The sequence below is a fragment of the Pholis gunnellus genome, assembly GCF_910591455.1.
Source record: "Pholis gunnellus genome assembly, chromosome: 4".
NCBI lineage: Eukaryota > Metazoa > Chordata > Actinopteri > Perciformes > Pholidae > Pholis > Pholis gunnellus.
The window spans coordinates 1,267,868-1,289,872 of NC_136530.1; the positions used below are offsets into that span (position 1 = coordinate 1,267,868).

Genomic DNA, 22,005 nt, shown 5'->3' on the forward strand with positions numbered 1-22,005 from the left:
CACATTCAAACGTACCCTTTAAAGAGATTCTTTCTGAATTGCATGTCAGAGAAAACATGAACAGAGAATATCAGCATAAACATGCACCCCAGTTCAACTTCAGTCAGCACACGGACACAAAAACATGTGCGTACACGTCACGGACAGACAGGTGTGTGCTGCATGCTGCACACATGGGATGAACATCTTGCATCTAATGACAATGAACCACAGGAGAATCCAAAGAGCACCAAACCACAGGAGAGGGAGAGTCGCTATGAGAGGAATGAGGATGAGATTATGACCAGAGGAATGTGGGGGGGGGGGTACTACTGGTTACGATGAAGCCACAGAACCGTACCTCATGGAACTTCGCAAAATCTTCGTGAGAAAGCTTCTTGCCACATGCACGTCATTCTCAGAGGGCATTTTCTGAGCTACTATATCCACCATGTTCATATTCCTGGGCAGCAGGGGGAGGAACACACACACACACACACACACACACACACACACACACACACTAAGAGCTCAGAGACAACGGACAGGACAAAGACCATCTGACACCACATTATGGACGTTTCTCTGTTTAAGGGACTTTTTATGTGTTGTTGTTCACATTATCTTGAGCATGAACAATCTACAGACTATTTCCTCCATAACTCGTCTTCTTTCAGCCGAGAGGAAAGAAAACATTTATTTTACTACTTTCTCCTAAATTCACCAAAAGTTACCATTAGATAATGCCTCATTTGCATATTTAAACAAAACATTTCAGTAAACGTGAAATACAAGATGTACTTGTTAAATGTCAGTAAGTTTGTGCTGATATCTCCTCTCAAGCTTCCAAACACAGAAACCCTGAAAGAGTTTATGGTGGAAATGCAATATTATGTTCTGTGTGATCATTTTAATGCTGCGCTGCTTATATGTTGTTGACGCTGTGTGCTGCTGCTGTTTGTGTGCAGGTCGGCCTCGTTACTGAGCTCTCAACGGGACAAACCATTAAAATAAAAGATGAATAAAAGTTTGTTGTGGACGTCTGCGTCTAAAAGAAGGACAAAGGTTCTCTAGATGTCCTCGGCTTCCTCTGAATGATCTCCGTGTTGTTATTCACAGGACAGTAATCAGCACCAGTGTTCATGTTGACTGATGCGTGGTGTTATAGCGCCTCCTGCTGGTCAGACTAACGCATGGCGTCACAGTTTTCAGTGTGAGATCGACCTCGTTTGACGGACCTCCAAACACAAAACACAGATTTGTTTCACTCGTGTCTCGTTAGGCTCGTTAAACCGGACGTCACTGAGGCGAGCTGGTCGAGCTCAGACTCCATATGGTCCCAGCGGGGGGGGGGGGGGGCAGCGGGGGGGCAGCGGGGGGGGGGGGGGGGGGGCTTAACGGAGCAGAGAATCTCTCACTCAATCAGATCAATCAGATCAGCCACATCGGCCACCAACCCTCCATCCAAGCTGGCGTCTGCCTCCCAGACGCCCCGATATCATTTAACAGGAACGAGAGGCTCCGGTGGTCCTTTAGTTCACCTTCGGTGACTTTATACCAAATGGGGAGGGTTAACGGGAAATATGCAAAGTAATGTGTATATATATATATATATATATATATATATATATATAAATATATAAATATACACACATGTATAAAATGGGCCAACAAACTAGATCCAGGTCTGTGTTTGAGTGTTTTCTCTTTGACTTCTCTGTAAATACTTTGAGGACTTTTTGTGTTTTGTTTTCCTTAAATCAGATCTGAATCGATAGAAAGATTTACATTTTCTGCACCTAATGAACGAAACAATCTACAGACAATTCAGAGATTTTTTGGTCTATTTTTCCTCCACAACTCGTCTTCTTTCAGACAAGAGGAAATAAAACATTTATTTTATACTTTGTCTGTTTACATCCGTAGAGTTACCGTTACATAATGCCTCATTTGCATATTTAAACATCACATGTCAGTGAACTTGTAACACAGTAAATCCTCCTCTTAGTGTGAGTGATGAAGTGGTGAAGCTTCATGGTGAATCTATGAGTTCATGTTTTATTCACCTGTAGAGTCTCTAAACGTCTGTAATGAACTAAACGTCTCTTTAAAAGGACGTTTTCTCTCAATGAGTTTGTTCTCAGACTCTGATGATAAATCTCTTATTTTGCGTCTCAGTCGGTTCTCTGGACCTTCGGTTACTAGTTTTTAACTGAGGGGGAACTTTGGCGTCGTGCTGGTCTAGAAGTTTAGACAAAGCTCTGCTGCCGACGTTCTCATTGGTCACGACCCCACAAAGCCGTGAGGTCACGAGGTCGTGACCCCTCAGCCTAAAGGCCCTCAACGACTTGATGACAAGACGTCCAAAGAGCCGCTTCCTTCAGATGGAAACCTGAAAGTACGACGTGGAACACGAGCCGCTTGTATCTGCAGCCTACACTCACTCTGATAAACGGAGGATTGGTTAAACTCAATCACTTCTTACACTTAATCGTGGATTAAAAAAACATCCAGGCCTATTTCAGAGGACAAAGAGAAAAAGCCAACATGGAGCCCGGCCGGTCTTCCCCGTCCCGTGTCTGTGGGGCACGAGGAGCTCGCCACACATGGCGCCCCGGCTATTGGTATGCAAATGAGGCTGGTTTTATTAGGCCTATCGTCAGGGCTACAGCTGGGCCACAACAGATATGCTCCGAGAGGGAACCAGGAGGCTGGAATGGGGGCGGGGGGGTGGGGTGGGTGGGGGGGGGGGGGGGCCAGTTTAGAGCCCCATTTCACTTCAGATGTATCCGGTACCAACCGGTCCACGTCCAACAATAACCTAACATGCACGCACAGAAACAACCTATTAAACTGAGTAACTCACATATTAATGATACTTTAGGAGAGTATTCACAGATGATTCTAGTTTTTCACCTTTAGGTCTGTCCCTCAAAGATTAATTTGCATTCTGGTTTAGTCTGATCGTGGCTTAACCTAAATGAACGTGTGACCTCATCATGAATATTAAGACAAAAACAAAAACAGAGTATTAGGGTCAAAACACCAAGAAGGGCCCCGATGTGTCCCCTCAGATATCAAAACAATCAGCAGGTACGACTTCAAACAGTTTTAACACGTTAAAGAAAGCGACTGTGAAACGTGGCATCATGTTTTGACTCACCGAACATCTGGATGACGGAGTTAAAAAACGGACACAAAAGAAGAAACGTGTTCTCCAAATACAGCGAGATCACCCCGGAGCTCGGTTTGGGAGCGAGGCCAGTTGTTGTAGCCGTGTGCGCCGCTCAGGAACCAACATTCCACAGACGAGCCAAAATAAAGAGACATGCAGGAGGTCCTGGTCCACGCTGATCCACCTCCGCCGGTCTACAGCAGACTCAGCACAGACCGGACATGACGGGAAGAACTAAAGTTCTCTGGGCAGAATTAGTTTGGACTGAGGGGAGATTTCCTTCAGGATTACGGGGGTCTTACCCCAAAAAGGAGGCGGGGGGGGGGGGGGGGGGGGGCTATTGTCACGGCCAGTCCCCTCGTCTCATTGGCTCTAAAGGGGCTAATATGCTAATGCTGGGGATGAAATGCCGGACTCTTGTCTTGTCGTCGCCCCTCTTGTGCAGTGCATTTCTACCATCGCTATGGCAACAGGTTGCTCTTTGGGGGGGGGGGGGGGGGGGGGGGGTGCGAGTTATTTTTCCTGAATTGCCTTTTGAGGCAACGAGCAACTGGCCGAGCACGGACGTCAGCAACAGGAAACTTTAACAACTTTAAAGCTACTTACTGAGGCTCATCCTGTCAGCTTGAGTTTAATGAATGTAGAAGTAATTAATACACAACTAGAGGAGAACTCAGACCAGCAACCACTACGCAACCGTGACACAACGGTGCATCCTGCAACATGTAACAACATGAAATACTGCTGCTTATAATGAAGAAGATCTGCATACATGCCTGTTGAGTTTGTCTCCATGTTTGTGGTGGCGGCCATGTTTTCTTGTTGCTTGTTATGCGTTCAAATCAGTGAAAAATAACGCAGAATAAATCAGGGTTCAGTAACCCTGCAGACAAACAGACAAACAGGAAACAAAACCTCCTCGGCGGTGCTCATAATAAACCTCATGCTCACTGGGCTAAGATTAGCATTTGGACTGAAACTGTTTTAGTTGAGATGAATTTATAATATTAGTATTTTACTTAATGACACAATTCATTGATTTATTACCTCAGTAAACATTGTAAACATGAGTTTATGGTCTCAATCTCTAGTTTCAAGTCTTCTTCAATACAGCATGATGTTCATTTAGTAAATGATGGTCCATTTAGAGTCAAACAGACCATAAAGCAGGGGATGCTTTAGGGGCGGGGCTACACAGTGATTGACAGGTCTCTACGTCACTCCTCCTCAGTCCACATATGGTCACTTCCTGTTCACTGGTTGCAAAAAAGACAAGATGGCAACGGCCAAATCGCTGAACTCAAAGCTTCAAAACGTCCACAAACTAATGAGTGACGTCACTTCCTTCATACAGTCTATGACGGCGAGATAATTCAGAAAACGAATAAAGTGAGTAAAGAAATAAAGTGTCGAGATTAACAACCAATAAATAACTTTGTGTTGATAAAGTTACATTGTCTTTCTATCACATAACAATATAACAGAACTGTCGGGGGGGATCTGGTTCTGTATATGAAATAATCCCCCAAACAAAGAGCGCCAACTGCTGTGCAGTTTGAATTAGACAACAAGCAATAAAATGCTCTAATTTGCAGGGTTGTGAGTAAATTCAACTAATATGTCAATTTTTCTGCCAATGTGAACTGTCCAGATGTTACAGCTGTACAGGTTATAGTCGCCTTTAGATAACGACCATCCTAAAGGACAGAAACGGGGGTAAACAAGGTTTCTTTCCCTGCTTCTGATTAACGTGATGTGGCAGAGCGGCGAGAGGTCACAGAGCTGATACGGAGGCAGTCAAACTCACAGAGATCTATTGTGAGGGACGCGATCAAGCATGCGGTCCAAACTGGGCTCTCACTGCGACGGCGAACGCTTCTTCTTTTTAGCAAACTGGATCGTTAACGATGTCTGGTTTTGATTTGAGCAAAAGTGAGATCTCTGGACAGTGTGAAGCAGAGAAACGCTGAGGTGGTTACACCCAACAGGTGAGCGCTGGATTCCTGACAAAGAACCCCTTCAAGCAGACGCTACAATCAACCCAGTCATGTATTTCGGGGTGAGCGAGGTGAACCGTGAGCGGCGCGTAATGACCAGCACATTCCTGAGCTCGGTGGCATTCCGGCTGTCAAGTCACCGGCTGTCTGCGCTGACCCGGAGTCAGAAGCACCTGGACACCTTCAGTCTGGACAACATCTCCGAGACAAAGTCCTGCGCGTCTGAAACACCGTCTATTATCACCATGCAGGTCGTTTTGGGGGAATTTTAAACTTAAACTGATAAGAGAGTCTCAAATACGTCCACAGCAGAACATTTCTTTGCTCCTGTGCTGGTTCTCCTGCAGTAGAACCCTGACTGTGGAGGAGAACCTTTAACTCAGTAGCTCAGCCTCCCTTTACCGGTTATAACAGGCGTTAAAGACAAGATTAACTGAAGTCCCTCCTCATGACAAACTGTGAACTGCAATGATTAACCAACCGTCACTCTATAAGAGTCATTTGTTATATCGTAGCGGGATCAAACATGCACACAGCGTGGAGGACATGTTTATGTGATGTCATGCATGCTCTGACTGTTGCTCCCTCAGGGCGATCTTCTCCGTAAACATTCCTACCGGCTGGTATGTGAAGACAAAAGTATTTGATCATGTTGTCCAATCGGGAAAGTGTCGCTGCTTCCCCAATGACGGAAACGCAAAAATCAAACACTGACGTCCGACAATGATTTTTCCCAGATTCACATCATGATAAATAACATGTATGTGTATGTTTTCTTTCATTAGACTCTATAAGATATAAATATATATATGTATATAAAATATTAAATACTTTACTGACACTGTCTTCTTGTCTAACGGCTAATATCTACTTCAGTGTCTCACCTCAGGAACGGAGCAAACCAAAAAGAAAACCCGAGGAGGGGTGCAAACAAGATTAAAACAAGTAAGTCTCTAAACTAGGATTTCCTCTGCTGAGACTTAAACAATTTTAAGAAATCTGCTTACGACAGGAATTCAGCGCACAGCATTCCTGACATGCTACACGGACTTATTAAGAAAAACAAAGAGCAGTAAATGTAACCCCCCCCCCCCCCTCACGCTGTAGGTTGGGCCAATAAGCTCTCCTCAGGTGTAATTGGATTGAGCGCGTTGATGTAAGGTTCTCCATGCAGCAACGAGTGAACGTTATGCACATTTCATTACACTAAACTCAAAGTACGTTTAAAGAGCCAGTGTGCAGAATGTCTGTTAGATAAGAAATATAATATTCATGTCTTCTTTAGTGTAGAATCACCAGAAACTTGGAATCGTTGTGTTTTCGTTAGCTTAGAATGAGTCCTTCATATCTACACATGGAGCAGGAGGCGGAGTCCGCCATGCTGCCCCTCCATGTTTCTACAGAAGCCCAGAACGGACAAACCAGACAGACTGTAGAGAGACTTCCACGTCACCTGAAGGCCACCGTAGTTCTGCACAAGCTTGTGAACGTGAGTGTAACACCGTGGAACCGCCAGCCTGACTTCTGTTGCTGCTAAAGTAGAGTTATTATGGTATGGATGACCTCTTGAGCATTACCACGGTTTTTGCAGTCGGTGGTTTAACGTTAGCAGCACCGCTAACGGCTAACCAACGAAGGTTCACTTCAGTGACATCATGATGCCTTCAGGCTCTGCTCAGTGAACACGAGTACTGGCTGAAGCTACATTATAACGTTATCATGATGTGTTCACATGTAGTCTGTAAAATGTAGTTTTAGTGGTAAACTTGAATAAATCCAGTAGTTTGAAGAAGTTTTCACATGAATATAAAACAGATATTAGAGATGAATTATGAGCTGTTTAACTTCTAACACGAGCTCTAAACACATTATTATACTTCAGTAAAGATAATAATTAAGAGATTTATTTAAATCAATAAAAATACAATCTTTTATTTAAATTACGATAACAAAGTAAAAGTATAACATTTAGTATTTTTGATGGTTTACTGACTCGTTGAAATGATTTTTGAAAGATATTCTGGATCCTTGTAGACCAGCTGCTGGAATCAAACATCAAAGGGATCTGAATCTGTTAATGCGGATCCTCAGTGATCGATATCAGAGGCATAGAGAATGTGAACAGGAAGTTATATTGGCTCCGTTGTTTCTTTTGTGATGATCAGTTAGTTTTATGACACTAACAGACTGTTGGTTTAACTAATAAAAAGACATAAATCAACCTCCACTATGAGGAGGGGTTGTAATTAATTATAAACTCATATTTATAAACTACTTCATCACCTTCATTCAAACCCCGTAGAGAAAGAAGTCCAGTATTAAATGTGTTATAAAGAAACAAAGGTTGAATATTCTGTTAACTATTTGATTTGGCTGATAAATATTTACTATAATGTAGATTTTTAACATTTCTAAAGTTAATAAAAACAAACTGTTCTTTGTTAAATCGTGTTTTTATCAGAGAACTGTTGAGGAGAGAGAATGGTAAACACTGAAGCGTGTTGAGTGACTGTGGTTCGTCTGTAACCAGGAGGGGGAAACCAAACGCCACCAACAAACTTCAAGCTTCACGTTGTTAAAGTTTAATGATTCACTCCGACGTCACAGCTGAACGGACTGCCAAGGCCTCAAGGGAACCAGGAAGGAGGGCAGACCACCGCAGGGGGTCCTACACTAGAGAGGTAGACAAAATAACGTGAACACCTCATGGAAAAAAAGAGTTTAGCTTCACTGTAATACCCGAGATATCCAAACTTCAGCTCAACACAGGCTCTGTGTCCATGTGCAGTTTAGTGACAGGATAGTAAAAAGAATTCAACCTCAAATCCTCCACGTTTAACCAAATTACAACTCAACAACAGAAAGCGTGAGGAAACGATGTGGGACGATCCCAGAGAGCAGTTAGTGTCGGCACGCTTTAACTCATTTTGCCAGAACACGTACAACTCTAGCTTTTGTTTTTGACTTGCAGATGTTTTCAATGAGACGGATGAAGTTTAATGAGTACATTCCCTCTGTCGACACGCTGGAGTCGAGGCAGTAGTTTAGTGTCTGTTTCCCACAGATAACCACACCTCTCCGTCCTCTACGAGACGCTCTCTCCTGCACGACACCAGCAGCACGGCATTAGTCACTGCACGCAGAATAACAACGACTCTCGGTAAAGAGACCACACCTGCAGACCTGCAGGTTCTGACAGCTTCCTGATCCTCGTCCGGCTACCCGACGAGATCCCAGAGATAGAAAACAGAAAAAGGAGTTTCGCGGCTTCACGCCTGCATGCTCGGGCACGGATTAAAACCGTAAACCAAACAGAATGCTGCACTGCAGAACAACCAGCTTTCTACAGCTGGATAAAAGGAGAGAACAAATAAAACGCGGTTCATTCTGGAATGAGCCCACTTTGCTTTATTCCACACTTGACTTTGTTGCTGCGGTCTGTGTGAACAGACGGAGTTCTTCAGCGCAGACGAGCTGAGAGAAGAAAAGAGTCCCGCGGGAGTAAAAGTCTTTGTAGAAAACGCAATAAGAACAATGAGACTTGTCCTTGTAAGGAAATGTGTTTTCCCCCCATTTACAATTACGAGCGTACCGAAATGACAAAACCCAGATCCTTCAGCGAGGCCTCCTGCTCTCCTGGAGATGAACTCACTTCAGATTCTCTCAGTTTCAAGAGTAGAGAACACACGTTGCTGCTACGAGAAGGTGTTGTTGTTCAATTCAGAGGCTGTAAGAGGAAGTTCACTGATATAAATAAGTGGACAAATCCATCATCCGACACATCCGAAACACCTCTTAGTACGATACAAACATAATGTAACATCACCACAAACTACAGCCTCCTAACTGACCAACAGTTTAAACAGAAAGTGGAAAGTATTACCTGATAAAGGATGTGTTGTATTACTGCTGTTTCAGACTACATTGGTTTTAATCAGGTGTACCTGATAAACGTGCTGCTTAGTCGATATTCTATTTATCCTAATTATCTGCTTTTTAACATCTAAAAATCAAAATGAAACCCTTGTTTTTGAAACAAAGAGACGCGTCTGTCGGCCATTTTACATTAGTTGGCAGAAAAGTACAAATTAAATCTACAGTCAGTAACAGAAAAAGGGACAAATGTATGTTTTAAGAAATGAAAAGTACATTTTAAAGTTGAAATCCAGCGTCCTGGTGTTAAATGTTCCGTCATCTCTTGTTAAATATCATCCTCCCTCTCTTTTCCAGTAATCCATCATTTACTGGGTCGTATATTAATTTATCCAATCAGACGGGATTTGGGCGACTAACGCCGTCCGTCACATGAAACCATAACTGACGTTAGCTCGTAGCAGCTAGCGGAGCGACGTCATAGCAGGTTTGTATTTGTTGGCAAAAACGTCTTGAAACAATGTTTCCACTGAAAGCCTTCAGAACTAAAATATATATTCCATTCAACCCGACGTCTGTCACATGAGCTAAAGACGCTCTAACTGCTGTTTCAACGGGACAATAAGAAGGTAATTTGTGATTATTAGACCCTGAAAACTTGTTTTTTAAGTCCTAAACATTAAATAGTCATGACGTGTATTGAGAGTTTAATGCTCGTCTGCTTCATACGGACTGTACGACGGCGTATTAGGGATATCGTACGTAAACATAATATAATATAAACAGAGCCAAGAAAAGGAGGTTACATTCTGAGAAACAACTCAGACTTTACAAGAAAACGTTGCAGAAACTCTGAGATCATAAACTCATAAAACACTCTGAAGTTAAAGTCACACATTTATGAGAAAGAAACTCTTTGGCAGAAAACTTAGTTTATAAAAAGCCTCCATCACTCACAGCAAGCGCTGACTGAGAAGGTTTGTCTTATTGTTAGAGACAGTAACACATCGTTGTTTCTACATCCCATAATAAACTGGTCTGTGGGGAATAAAAGACAATAAGTGAGACTCGCAGCCACGTCCTCGTGGAGGGATAAACGGTGAATGGACTTCCTTGTACGGGGGTTTGTTCAGGGATTACGTTATGATATGATACAAAAACAGAACGCAGAGCGGACAAAGAGAGACAATGGGAGCAGTGTTTCACTCACAACAAGGTCATGTGGAAGAAGGCCTCCGGGACCAGAGCTGACAAATGATTCATCGGTTAAACAAGATATGAATGCTCAACAGTACCTCGGAGTCAATAAGTCACAGAGAAAGACTGAATGTAGTCATGTAGCGTGGGGCTCACTCAACCAAAACAACGCTAACTTATCACGAAAAAGGGTGTGAGAGGCCGGCTGAGTCAGCGCCAGATTTGCATCGTAACTTCCCTTCTGTTTGTCCTTCCCACACCTGCGCCGCCTGCCTATGATGTCACCTGCTACCTCTCTCTTCCGTCTTTCGACTGGAGGAGAAACTGTGTCACACACTCTGTGACCTCGCTCTGACTGCAGCTCGGTGCAAACCCGGGAGAACAGGACCGTCCGGCTGCCGAGAGCTCAGAAAGTCCACAAGACACTCTGAAGCTGCAAGATCCTCCGACTCCTCGGCTTGTTGGGAATGTTTCCATAGTGACCTGTTAGGTGGGGTATGTGTGTGTGTGTGTGGGGGGGGGGGGGGGTAGCTCCTGTGACAGCAGCAGATGCACAGGGATTGGTTACCTACCGTTTCACCACCAGACTGAGGGTCTTGTGGGAGCCCTTCACCAGGCAGATCGCCTCCTGTCTGAAGCCGCTCAGGGGAATCTCGTTGATGTCGACGAGCTCGTCTCCCACCTGGAGACTCACAGCTGCTGCCTGGCTGCCCTCCTCCACCTGGAGCACAACAAACACACACTATGTTACAGAGGTGCAAGATATTTCGGGATGCTACCGGCAAAAGCTAGCCGGTTAGCGTGATACACAACGTCTTTTCTCTCAAAGCTTCCTCCAGAAAATCTGTTTCTATAACAAGAATATGTTGAGTCCAGGAGACAAGAGTGAAGTCAAAGCTTCACGTGTTAAAGCTGCATTCTCTCTAGTGTCCACCAGGGGGCGACTCCTCTGGTTGTATAGAAGTCTATGAGAAAATGACTCTACTTCTCTCTTGATTTATTCCCTCAGTAAACATTGTAAACATGAGTTTATGGTCTCAATCTCTAGTTTCAAGTCTTCTTCAATACAGCATGATGTTCATTTAGTAAATGATGGTCCATTTAGAGTCACACAGACCATAAAGCAGGGGATGCTTTAGGGGCGGGGCTACACAGTGATTGACAGGTCTCTACCAGAGACGTATACGGCGTCTCTACGTCACTCCTCCTCAGTCCAGATATGGTCACTTCCTGTTCACTGGTTGCAACAAAACAAGATGGCGACGGCCAAAATGCTGAACTCGAGGCTTCAACGAGTGACGTCACAACAATTACATCCACTAATTATAAATGATCATATGCAGAGGTCAAATTTCATGTATGTATAAATAGATTTAAATATAAGTAACATTTAACATTCTATTTCTAATTTAACAACAACAACAACAACACTCTTTGGAAACGCTCTTTAATAAAAGAAAACTAGATGAAACCAAACCGTCTCAATGAACGTTCCGCTGTATGTGACAGTAGGAGCAGAACTGGTGCTGCACACAGATTGAGGATTAAATGCTTTAAATGCACATTGTGTTAAATATTGAGGCCATAGAAGAACACACAGTTTATAAGAAGGTGCCAAAACACGTCTCATGCCCTTGAGGTTCCCACCTCGGTGTTGTGAAAGAGATTAAGTAACCTCATACGACCTGACCTTGGAGCTACTTTAAAAGCTGTGATAAGCAAAGCGCAGAATATTTACTGTTGTTTTAAAGCCTAATGTGGTGCAGATTCTGCTAACGGGACCTTGTGGAGCAACGTTTACCGCTTCAGATCAGAAGCTCCTCATGAGAGTTAAAGAGACAAGAAGACATTACTGTCAGTGTTTCCTACAAAGCATCTTTAAGGAAGGAAATCATTTATGAAAGACAAAATATTTACATTTCAACACATCTTTTAAGTCGTAAATATTTTCACATATATGAACTAATATAAACCACGACCAGCAGTTATGAATCATATCTTTATGGCTGTCGATGAATCAAAACCAAGGGCAGTAAACTACAAAGACAAAAGGCTTAAAAAGGAGAAATGCACTAAACAAGCAGCAGTTTCTTGTTGACATTCTTCATATATTTTCTACGGTAACAGAAGAAACATTCACCAAAGTTTACCAAACAGCAGGAAGGTCCGTTTCTACAGACTCGGCTCAAAGGACACAAGAACACTTCAGAAAGCTGCCGCGGCGTGATGTGAAACAACAAACCGTGGAGTGTTTGTTTGAGGGCCGACACCTGAAATAACACGTCTGTCAACGGGACGTGCAGCCTCTGCTAGCGCCGGTCTATTACCCACCAGAACCAGAACCTGCACCAGATCAAACCTACAGAGCCACAGCGTTCACTGCTGTCCTCAGCGTGGAGAGACAAGCCGTGCACATTAACACAAACGCTGAGCTCTGCAGCTGATAATGAGTTCTGCACTGGGCCTGTGGGGGGGGGGGGGGGGGGGGGGGGGGGGTATGACTCAACCACAGAGGTATGTGTACATCTACAGACCATTACGTCTAATACGGCCTTCATCCTCAGCACCAGACAACCAGAGCCAACACAGCTCCGATCAAAAGCCCCTTTTCTTTTTCTCCAGGATACCAGTTTTCAGGCTTTTATGATGACTGGCTGGAGTCCTGAGCCGGTCCTGATATGGAAGTGGATTTTGTAGAGAAACTGAATCACCGACTGCGTTTACAGTTCGAGTTTAAAATGGACACAAAACGCCTGTTTTTACTGAAGCTGGAAAATCATCAAACGCAAGTTTGGTAACATTTAACCGAGGTGCACGAGCAGCACGTGGACGTCACATTTAGGCTCACTTTATGTCAGACAAGATCAAAGGTGTAACATGTAAAACCTGGTCACCTCCTCCACATCAATAGGAGGAAGCATTTCACCTCCATTACTGGGTCCAAACCAGGAGGCCACCGCCGGTTCTGACTCCTCTGGTCCTATAGAAGTCTATGAGAAAATGACTCTACTTCTCTCTTGATTTATTACCTCAGTAAACATTGTAAACATGAGTTTATGGTCTCAATCTCTAGTTTCAAGTCTTCTTCAATACAGCATGATGTTCATTTAGTAACTGATGGTCCATTTAGAGTCACACAGACCATAAAGCAGGGGATGCTTTAGGGGCGGGGCTACACAGTGATTGACAGGTCTCTACCAGAGACGTATACGGCGTCTCTACGTCTCTCCTCCTCAGTCCACATATGGTCACTTCCTGTTCACTGGTTGCAACAAAACAAGATGGCGACGGCCGTAATCGCCGAACTCAAGGTTTCAAAACATCAGTTCACAAACCAACACAGTCTGTGGTTACTACCTCCAAAAACCTGACAAAGCCGTTTTCTCGTTTCTGCCGCTTTGACTTTAATCCAATGAACAAACTGTTGAAACGTACACAGACTCTGTGCCTCCAGCGGTATCGACCTCAGCGTAGCTCTACGTCTTCTCATGTTGGACGTGAGGACAGACCGGACGCTACAGTGACTCACTATCTACTCTCCAGGTACAGGACAGGACGGGCCGTGGCAGCTGGTCAGCGTGCTCATGTCATTAGAAAGTAGTCAACACTGTAACCAATGTTCGTTCATGTATTATTTTAATATTCTGTCCATATCTTACAGGTTGCACCTTTAAGGTGAGGTCTCAGATAGCACAGTGGATGTTGTTTGTGCAGCAGTGGGGCTCGTTGATGTATTTGAATCATTTTTGGGCAACAAAAGGAGCTCTATGGCACAGAGGAAGAAGATGTATTAAGGTTTAGCACACAACACGTGTTAGTAGGATGTATTCATTGCTAGTTTTGGCCTCTTCATGGAATTGAAAAAAGTATTTAAGGGAAATCAAAACATTGAGACATTTAATCAGGTGGCAGTTTGCAAACTGGAGAATATGTTTGTGTTTGGGATCAGACCTCGCTGCTGAGCATAATCTTGTACATTTAGTTTTGGTTGGCTGGAGAAGTTTGAGTCCATAAAAAGGTGTTTTTAGACTCAGCAGACAGGAATGGTGAAGTGGAGCTCCAGAGAACCAGAGAACGTCACCAGTAGTTCAGAACAACAAGAGAGAATATTCACTAAACTGATTGCATTACGTTTATCTGGGCCTAACAAAGAAAGCAACGGTCCATCATGAAACTGACAACACAGTATTGGTGGAAATGTTTTCTACTATCCACAGCTCGTCAGCTCATCCGTGTGACAGCTTATGGCTGAACAGCAGTCTGACTTTTATCCAAACAGGAAACACGACTCCACAATAAGATATAATTCAAGAATGTAAATAAAAACAACAAACGCTGCCAAGCAGCAGCGTAAGAGAAACCACAAGGGCCACAAACAGTGTTAACGCAACACGAGAGCCGGAGACCCTCTGACATGTCTCACCATGGCAGCACAATCATCGTGAGCCGCACCACGTCCTTTGTTTACCATCTTCCTCCAGACCATAATCAGTCACACTGCAGCCATCCTGGAGGCCCGAGTCTCCTCAGAAATAGCTCCGTGTCTGTGTGGGACGTGAGGGGAAGGATGTGGTGGTGACGGGGTTAGGAATGCTGAACGTCAGGGACGACGTTCACTGCTGTTAGACACCACAAACGCACCCATGTCTGAGCTTTGCACACACCTTTTGTGTAATTTTTAAGTTTAATCTGCCTCTGTAAGCTAGACCGATGTTTTAAGCATCTTCTTGCAACTGTAGGCGACTATCAGCAACTTAAAACTGCTCACCGAGAGGCTGAGCAGTGGAGACTAACCTGTCAATGATTCACAGATCCAGGGGCTGAGCTTTGTAGTTATATTTGGAGGCAACAAAAACATTGAAAATACCTTCTCATTGGTGTACGAAGGAAATCGACAGCGATCAACAGCGTCGAACAATGACGAATACGAGCCGACGTAATGCTGCAGGTGACCAATCACGTAACCGCTGATCTGACCGGGAGACGCCCGCAGGAATGACCAAACACAACGCTATGTTCCACATGTAGTCACTCAACCAACCCACACCTGGTTGGTTTATTGAAAGTAAATGTGTTTTGTTGTTTTAATCTGTGGATACAGACAGACAATCACTCATAGGACCCGTCGTACTAGCAGCATGGTAGCTCACGATGAGGCCATTTAAGTGACACATCCACAACAACAACAGACTCTATATAAGAAGAGGACGTAGTCATCGCGACGTCTCTCATTGGTTTGTGGACGTTTTGAAGCCTCAAGTTCAGCAATTTCGCTGTCGCCATGTTGTTTTTTTCACAACCAGTGGAGCTCATGCAGAAGTACCCTAAAAGCTGCATTCTCTCTAATGTCCACCAGGGGGCGACTCCTCTGGTTGTATAGAAGTCTATGAGAAAATGACTCTACTTCTCTCTTGATTTATTACCTCAGTAAACATTGTAAACATGAGTTTATGGTCTCAATCTCTAGTTTCAAGTCTTCTTCAATACAGCATGATGTTCATTTAGTAAATGATGGTCCATTTAGAGTCACACAGACCATAAAGCAGGGGATGCTTTAGGGGCGGGGCTACACAGTGATTGACAGGTCTCTACCAGAGACGTATACGGCGTCTCTACGTCACTCCTCCTCAGTCCACATATGGTCACTTCCTGTTCACTGGTTCCAAAAACAACATGGCGACGACCAAATCGCCGAACTCGAGGCTTCAAAACATCAGTCCTCAAACCAATAAGAGACGTCACGATGACTACGTCCTCTTCTTATAGACAGTCTGTGGTTACTACCCCCAAAACCTGACTTCTTCATCTGATTCGTTCTTCCTGCCTTCAGCCAGAACCCTTTTCTCTATGAGTCACCTTTGCCTCAGAGGTTGCGCAATCCTAAAAAAACAGTCAAATCAAGCCCACGAGGTTGTCACACAAAGGATTCAATAATTAGTAAAACCCGTTTACCTCTCGGTGGTTTACCACAGCGTGTAGGAACAGAGACATCTCTGCAGTGTGAGCGCTGCCGGTTCTCTGGGAGCAAACGATATTTTAAAGTGTGATGCTGGCACCGGATAATATACGTATGAGGCACACATGCCCAGCTGTGTTGTGTAAAACAGGATTATATAAGTTTATTGAGACTCAGGACTTTAAGTCCACCAAGACCTTGAGCATAACCTGAGCTATGAGAGGAATGTGAAGAATTTTAATTAGATCCAGGATCTTTTTTTTTTTTTAACCAATACTCTAAACCTCTCAATAAGCTGTGGACCCTTTAAACAAAAATTCATCTTTCATTTCTGCAATTGGAAAGAATGCACATAAAACACACGTTTAAGCCCCCCGTGTGTTTCTGAGGTTAATACAGGAAATGCAGACAAAGCCTGCCAAAAAGAGTAGAGCGAGTACTCAATGTTCACTACGAACAGAACGACATGAACATCATCAGAAGACGTAATGAAGGAAGAAAATATCAATGCCAAGTGAGCATTTATGGTTATTAAAAGAAGGCTGAAGTAAACGCAGCTGTTGGAAACTCAACATAAGAATCAACACGTTTCTGCGTTACATGGTTGAACAGCACACAGTGATGTGTATGTAGTCTGACTCGTCTATGACCGTTTTCTTACATTTCTCCTCCAGAAGAACAAAGTAAATACAGTGTTTTACTGTTAAATACAACTTAAGACGCATTTTGATACAAAATATCAAGTCTAACAAATAATGTAACCAGATTTCAGCTCCTACATCACCGACTACGTTCACATGAACACTGATAATCCACTATTAATCCAAATATGATATTCAGACATTAACAGCTCATGTAAACATCATATTCTGTTTGGATATTCTGAATTAGTTCTTATTGCTAATGCATCATGTTGAGAGTAAATCATGTGTGACATGTTGATACTGATCAGGTTATAGGATCATTCTTTGGACGTGTGTGTGTGTGTGTGTGTGTGTGTGTGTGTGTGTGTGTGTGTGTGTGTGTGTGTGTGTGTGTGTGTGTGTGTGTGTGTGTGTGTATATATATATATACACACACACACACACACGTATACAGCATGTATGCAGCTCATACGTCTCTCTCCTGTTCACCAGCAGCTCTGTGCGTTGAACACAAACCAACAGTTAGTAGAGCTGCAGTAGAGACGATGTCCAGAAGAACAGAAGGAGAAACATCATGAAGGAGTTGGACATCAACAGGTTTCTGGAGATGAACAAATATCTTTTAGAGAAGCTGTTTGAAGGAATGAACGAGGTCCAACAAGTCCTCCACCTCTGGAACACGCTGAGAGAACATCCGCTAGCTCCTGATGTTCACTTTGACGTATTCTGACGAGATACGCGGCGCGTTAGGACGTCGACCCGTCAAACACAGAAGAGAACGACGTCACCGTGAGATTCACTGAGGACGAGACATGAATATCTGAATATGAACGGCTGCACGTAGACGGGACTATTAGTGGAATATTCAGTTTCATTAGCCATGTAAATAGCTTACTAGGAATATTGCCTAATAAGCAAAAACTGGAATATTTGGTGCACGTAAACGTAGTCATTGACTCGTTTACATGCACCAAATATTCGTCTCTTATTCTGAATGTGACAATATTCTCGCTTTAATCCGGGTCACGTGAACAGCATATCCAGTTTGGACATTAAGAATTATGCCTTAAATCAGAATGCAGCATTTCCGGACTAAGACGCGCGATGTGTTGATCGTGTTCAGATTACAGCAGCGTTCTTTAGCGTTTACAATATGAACGCACAATCAACCATGAGAATCCATTTCATTTCATATTTATTCATCTTAACTGAATGAAATTAATACATATGAATGGAAGGCTTTCAGCTCAGTTGTACATTAATGATCTTTTTCAGGATAAAAAGGTAAAAACAACATAATATTTTGTGCATGTAGACGTAGTCGGTAGACAGAAAACAACAGGACATAGAGCACAACCGACAATATGTTGTTTTCTACTGAAATCGCCCAAAGAGAAGCTGGGCCGATAAGGAACAAAGTGCATCAGGTAGTACTTAGAGGCAACATGTCTGCGGTACACATGTATGTCATTAGACAAACGTTGGAGAGGCCTCAAACGTTTGTTTGGGTATAAAGCAGATACTGGTTGGTAGACGTATTGTATACAGGCTACTATGTAGGGTTGTTCTTTGTAGAGGAGATAGTAGGTTTACATGATTTAAATCACAGAAATAACTCCAACTAACTGTTTGAATAAATGTCTGTTACTGTGAGAGCCACTCCAGAAGAGCAAGAATCACTCTAATCCTCACTTAACTTATCCCATCGTGCCATTCCAACGGGCTTCAGGCTGTCACAGATAATTCACCACATTTAGAAAATCAAACAAAGCTCCTACATTCCTCCCCTGCTCCTGGTACCACGAGCTACTAGAATCCAACCCGGCACAGAAAACATGAGAAGGCAAACGTCCAGGTGGGATCTGATAACACACACCGAAGCTGAAGTGACACAAAACCAAACTCTCGACGCCATTAAAAGACGTTTGTTGTGTTAAGTTTAGTCCATGAGGATCCAGACAGGAAGGCTCACTCACAAAACTATCAAAACGTATCTGAGAAGGTTGTGATTATAGCGTGAGAATAAAGACGTCTCAAAGAGTTCTGAGGAATCCAAATCTCACCGTCAGATGCAAACAGGTCCAGGTTCCGTCGGTCCTCGGAGGACATTAACAGTGAACTGATGTCAATGTTAAAACCAAAAGAACCGGAGTCCAACCGGGCAAAGGTTCACTCCACAACGTGATCTGGCAGCTTTACAGCTTAAAGACTTAAAATGGTCAGAATTCTTGTCATTTGAATTACATGCTTGTAAAATCCTACGGTAGCGGGGGAGGGGGGGGGGGGGGTGAAGGTGGTCCTAAGGGTTTCGCTCTAAACCCTCATGTGGTGCCTCAGATCCGGAGTTTCGACCATCGGAGTTGGACTTTGAACCGCTTTTGGGTCGATACACGGCTCCCGACGAACAGGGGGCCGTATTTTAACAAGTCAAATTAACTAGCGAGGTCTTTTCTAGTTAATCATTACACAGTCAACAGAGAAGTGAGCTTACAGTGCGATGTCGGAGCTGATTGGGCTGCACCGTGTTTAGGTAATCTCTCCCTCTCACTGTATGCACAGTGTGGCTCATATCACCCATTTAACAAAGTCATCCAAGAACTACAAGATATAGTGCATGTTCTGTTCAGGAGGCAACCTTCGGTTCTGAAGAGTGAAGCCAACGCTTCATGTGTTAAAGCTGCATTCTCTCTAGTGTCCACCAGGGGGCGACTCCTCTGGTTGTATAGAAGTCTATGAGAAAATGACTCTACTTCTCTCTTGATTTATTACCTCAGTAAACATTGTAAACATGAGTTTATGGTCTCAATCTCTAGTTTCAAGTCTTCTTCAATACAGCATGATGTTCATTTAGTAAATGATGGTCCATTTAGAGTCACACAGACCATAAAGCAGGGGATGCTTTAGGGCGGGGCTACACAGTGATTGACAGGTCTCTACCGGAGACGTATACGGTGTCTCTACGTCACTCCTCCTCAGTCCAGAAATGGTCACTTCCTGTTGACTGGTTGCAAAAACACAAGATGGCGACGGCCGAAATGCCAGACTCGAGGCTTCAAAACGTCCACAAACCAACGAGACACATTTCAGTCCACTTCTTATTGTCTGTGGTCCTGTTCAATGTTTATCTTTTTAGAGCCCTGTACAGGTTATGATGTTTAAATGTTAGCTCACAAATGTTTCACTGGATAATTGCAAACTGTGACCTGCTGGTTGCACTAGATGAAAAGTCAGGTAAACACCAAAGTCAGCAGAGGTCGTCCTCCGGCGACAATGAACGTCTGCACAAAACTTCACAGCAAATCCATCCGTCAGTTGTTTAGATAAGTCGTTCAGTCTAGACCATGCTGACCGACATTGTATGCTATGCTAGCCAAGCTAAAAACAACAAAAGAGAGTACTGTGTGTTCATATCATCCCTCTTGTATTTTGTTAGACGACGGCAACTAGTAAAATCATGAGTTTAACTGGTCTGGGTCAGAAGCAGAGAGCAGTATTTAACTTTGCCGTCATCATCATGATGAAGGTCTCAGATAATTGATTTAAAATCATAATTTATGTGATGAGTGAAAATCTGTAGAAAAGCATTTCCGCTGGCAGCTAAAGCCCTGATCTTGAAATAATAATAATAAGTACTTTACCTTAGTTATGTGCAGAGGCTCTTGGTGCTCCAGTCCTCCCCTGAGGGTGAACCCCCACGGTGCTCCTCCCGACAGAAACACATCCACCAGCTTCCAGCTCTCCCCGTCTCTGCTCCTCTGATCCACATCTCCTGGTTTCTGCATCACACGCCAAAGACTCTCTGCTTCTGTGTAGCGCGACTCATGTTTGTATCCTGCAGCATCCATGGTGCAACTGTAAGAGCAGAGAAACAACAGCATGAAAACGTGTCCAGACACAACATCGTAATAAGCATTGTTCACTGAATCCACCTCTATGCTGATGACATCCCGCTGTAACTCCCTCTGAAATCTACCGTCCAGCTCTGCAAGAGCAGGAAGCTACAGCTACATCTTCACCGCTACCACAGAAGAAGATAACACCACCGTCACCTCGGCATCGCTGCACTCCTTGACGGTCAAGTTTTTAGAAAAGATGGAGGTTTTACTGCTCACTCTCACAGCTCAGCGAGGTGTGGCTACACGTTACTGATCTTTTAAGCCCTCCTGAACCTGAGTGTGACCTGAAAACAGCACTGAACGTTCTACAACCACGATTAAAGCCAGAAGAAGAGAAGCTAGAAAACAATGTTCCGACTGTTTCAAAATTCTCTCTTATCCTGTTAATTCGTATCTCCTAGTTATTACTTTTGGCATCACTTTGTAATGCCTGCTTTTATTATTAGCCAATATTGCAAAAGATAAGAGTGTTGCATCACTGTAATAATACACCGTCACCATTTTTAAAAAAGGAAATTAAATAAAAATCTAAGAATTCTTGGTTCTTAATAGATGAATAAAACCTGACACAACATGGGGCCATGTTGGGCACAATAATAATAATAATAATAATAATAATAATAATAATAATATCACTGGAGATATCTTTATTTTGTCGAGAAACTAAATTGCATTTGGGAAACTAGTAACATTTAAATAAAGTTCTTAGGAAAATAAATGTAGGAAGGCTTTATCTTCTTTGGGATAAAGAACCAATCAATTTGTTAGCCTCTAAGAAAAACAAAGATTGTTTACAGTATTTATACCAAAAACTATTTCAACACAAATGCCTCTCATCTTAAGAATTCAGCATTATTTCAGTGGTTTTAAGCAGCTCACTTCATATCTAATGTCTTATATTTAAGATGTAAACTTTCATCAGAATAACTAAATTACACAAGTGTTTTCATTTGAAATCAACTCCTCTAAAAGACACAAACTGAATGTGTTTGTAAATGTACAACAATATATAGCAAGTAATACATCATCAGCAATACACTCTTTAGAAAACAATGTAAACAGAACCATAACCAAATAACAGACAAAGAATAAAATGGAAAAGGTTTCTTCTAATAAACTCTAAAGCTTCAATGACATGATTATGACCCACTGCCAGATGGTATGTTGTGTTTTTCTTTGTTCTAGTTATCTCATTAAATCCACCAATAATGGTGGTGTAAAAATAATAAATAAAGTATTCAACAGTTTTCTTATCCTACACTGTGATTCTAAAAACATCTACATTACA

General features: G+C 43.1%; 1 protein-coding gene across 4 annotated transcripts in view; it reads right to left on the reverse strand.

The window, feature by feature from the left end:
• Positions 1-22,005, reverse strand: part of shroom2a (shroom family member 2a) — a 34,375-nt gene that overhangs the window by 11,598 nt on the left and 772 nt on the right. For 3 of the 4 annotated variants that reach the window (XM_079158082.1, XM_079158083.1, XM_079158081.1), the window contains 2 exons: positions 20,460-20,673; positions 10,794-10,942 (listed from right to left, as the gene is read on the reverse strand). In XM_079158082.1, the coding sequence (XP_079014208.1) occupies positions 10,794-10,942; positions 20,460-20,666 (356 nt within the window). In that variant the 5' untranslated portion in view covers positions 20,667-20,673. Of the gene's footprint in view, positions 1-340; positions 462-10,793; positions 10,943-20,459; positions 20,674-22,005 lie in introns of those variants that run through there. The other variant, XM_079158084.1, reaches the window with a different exon arrangement.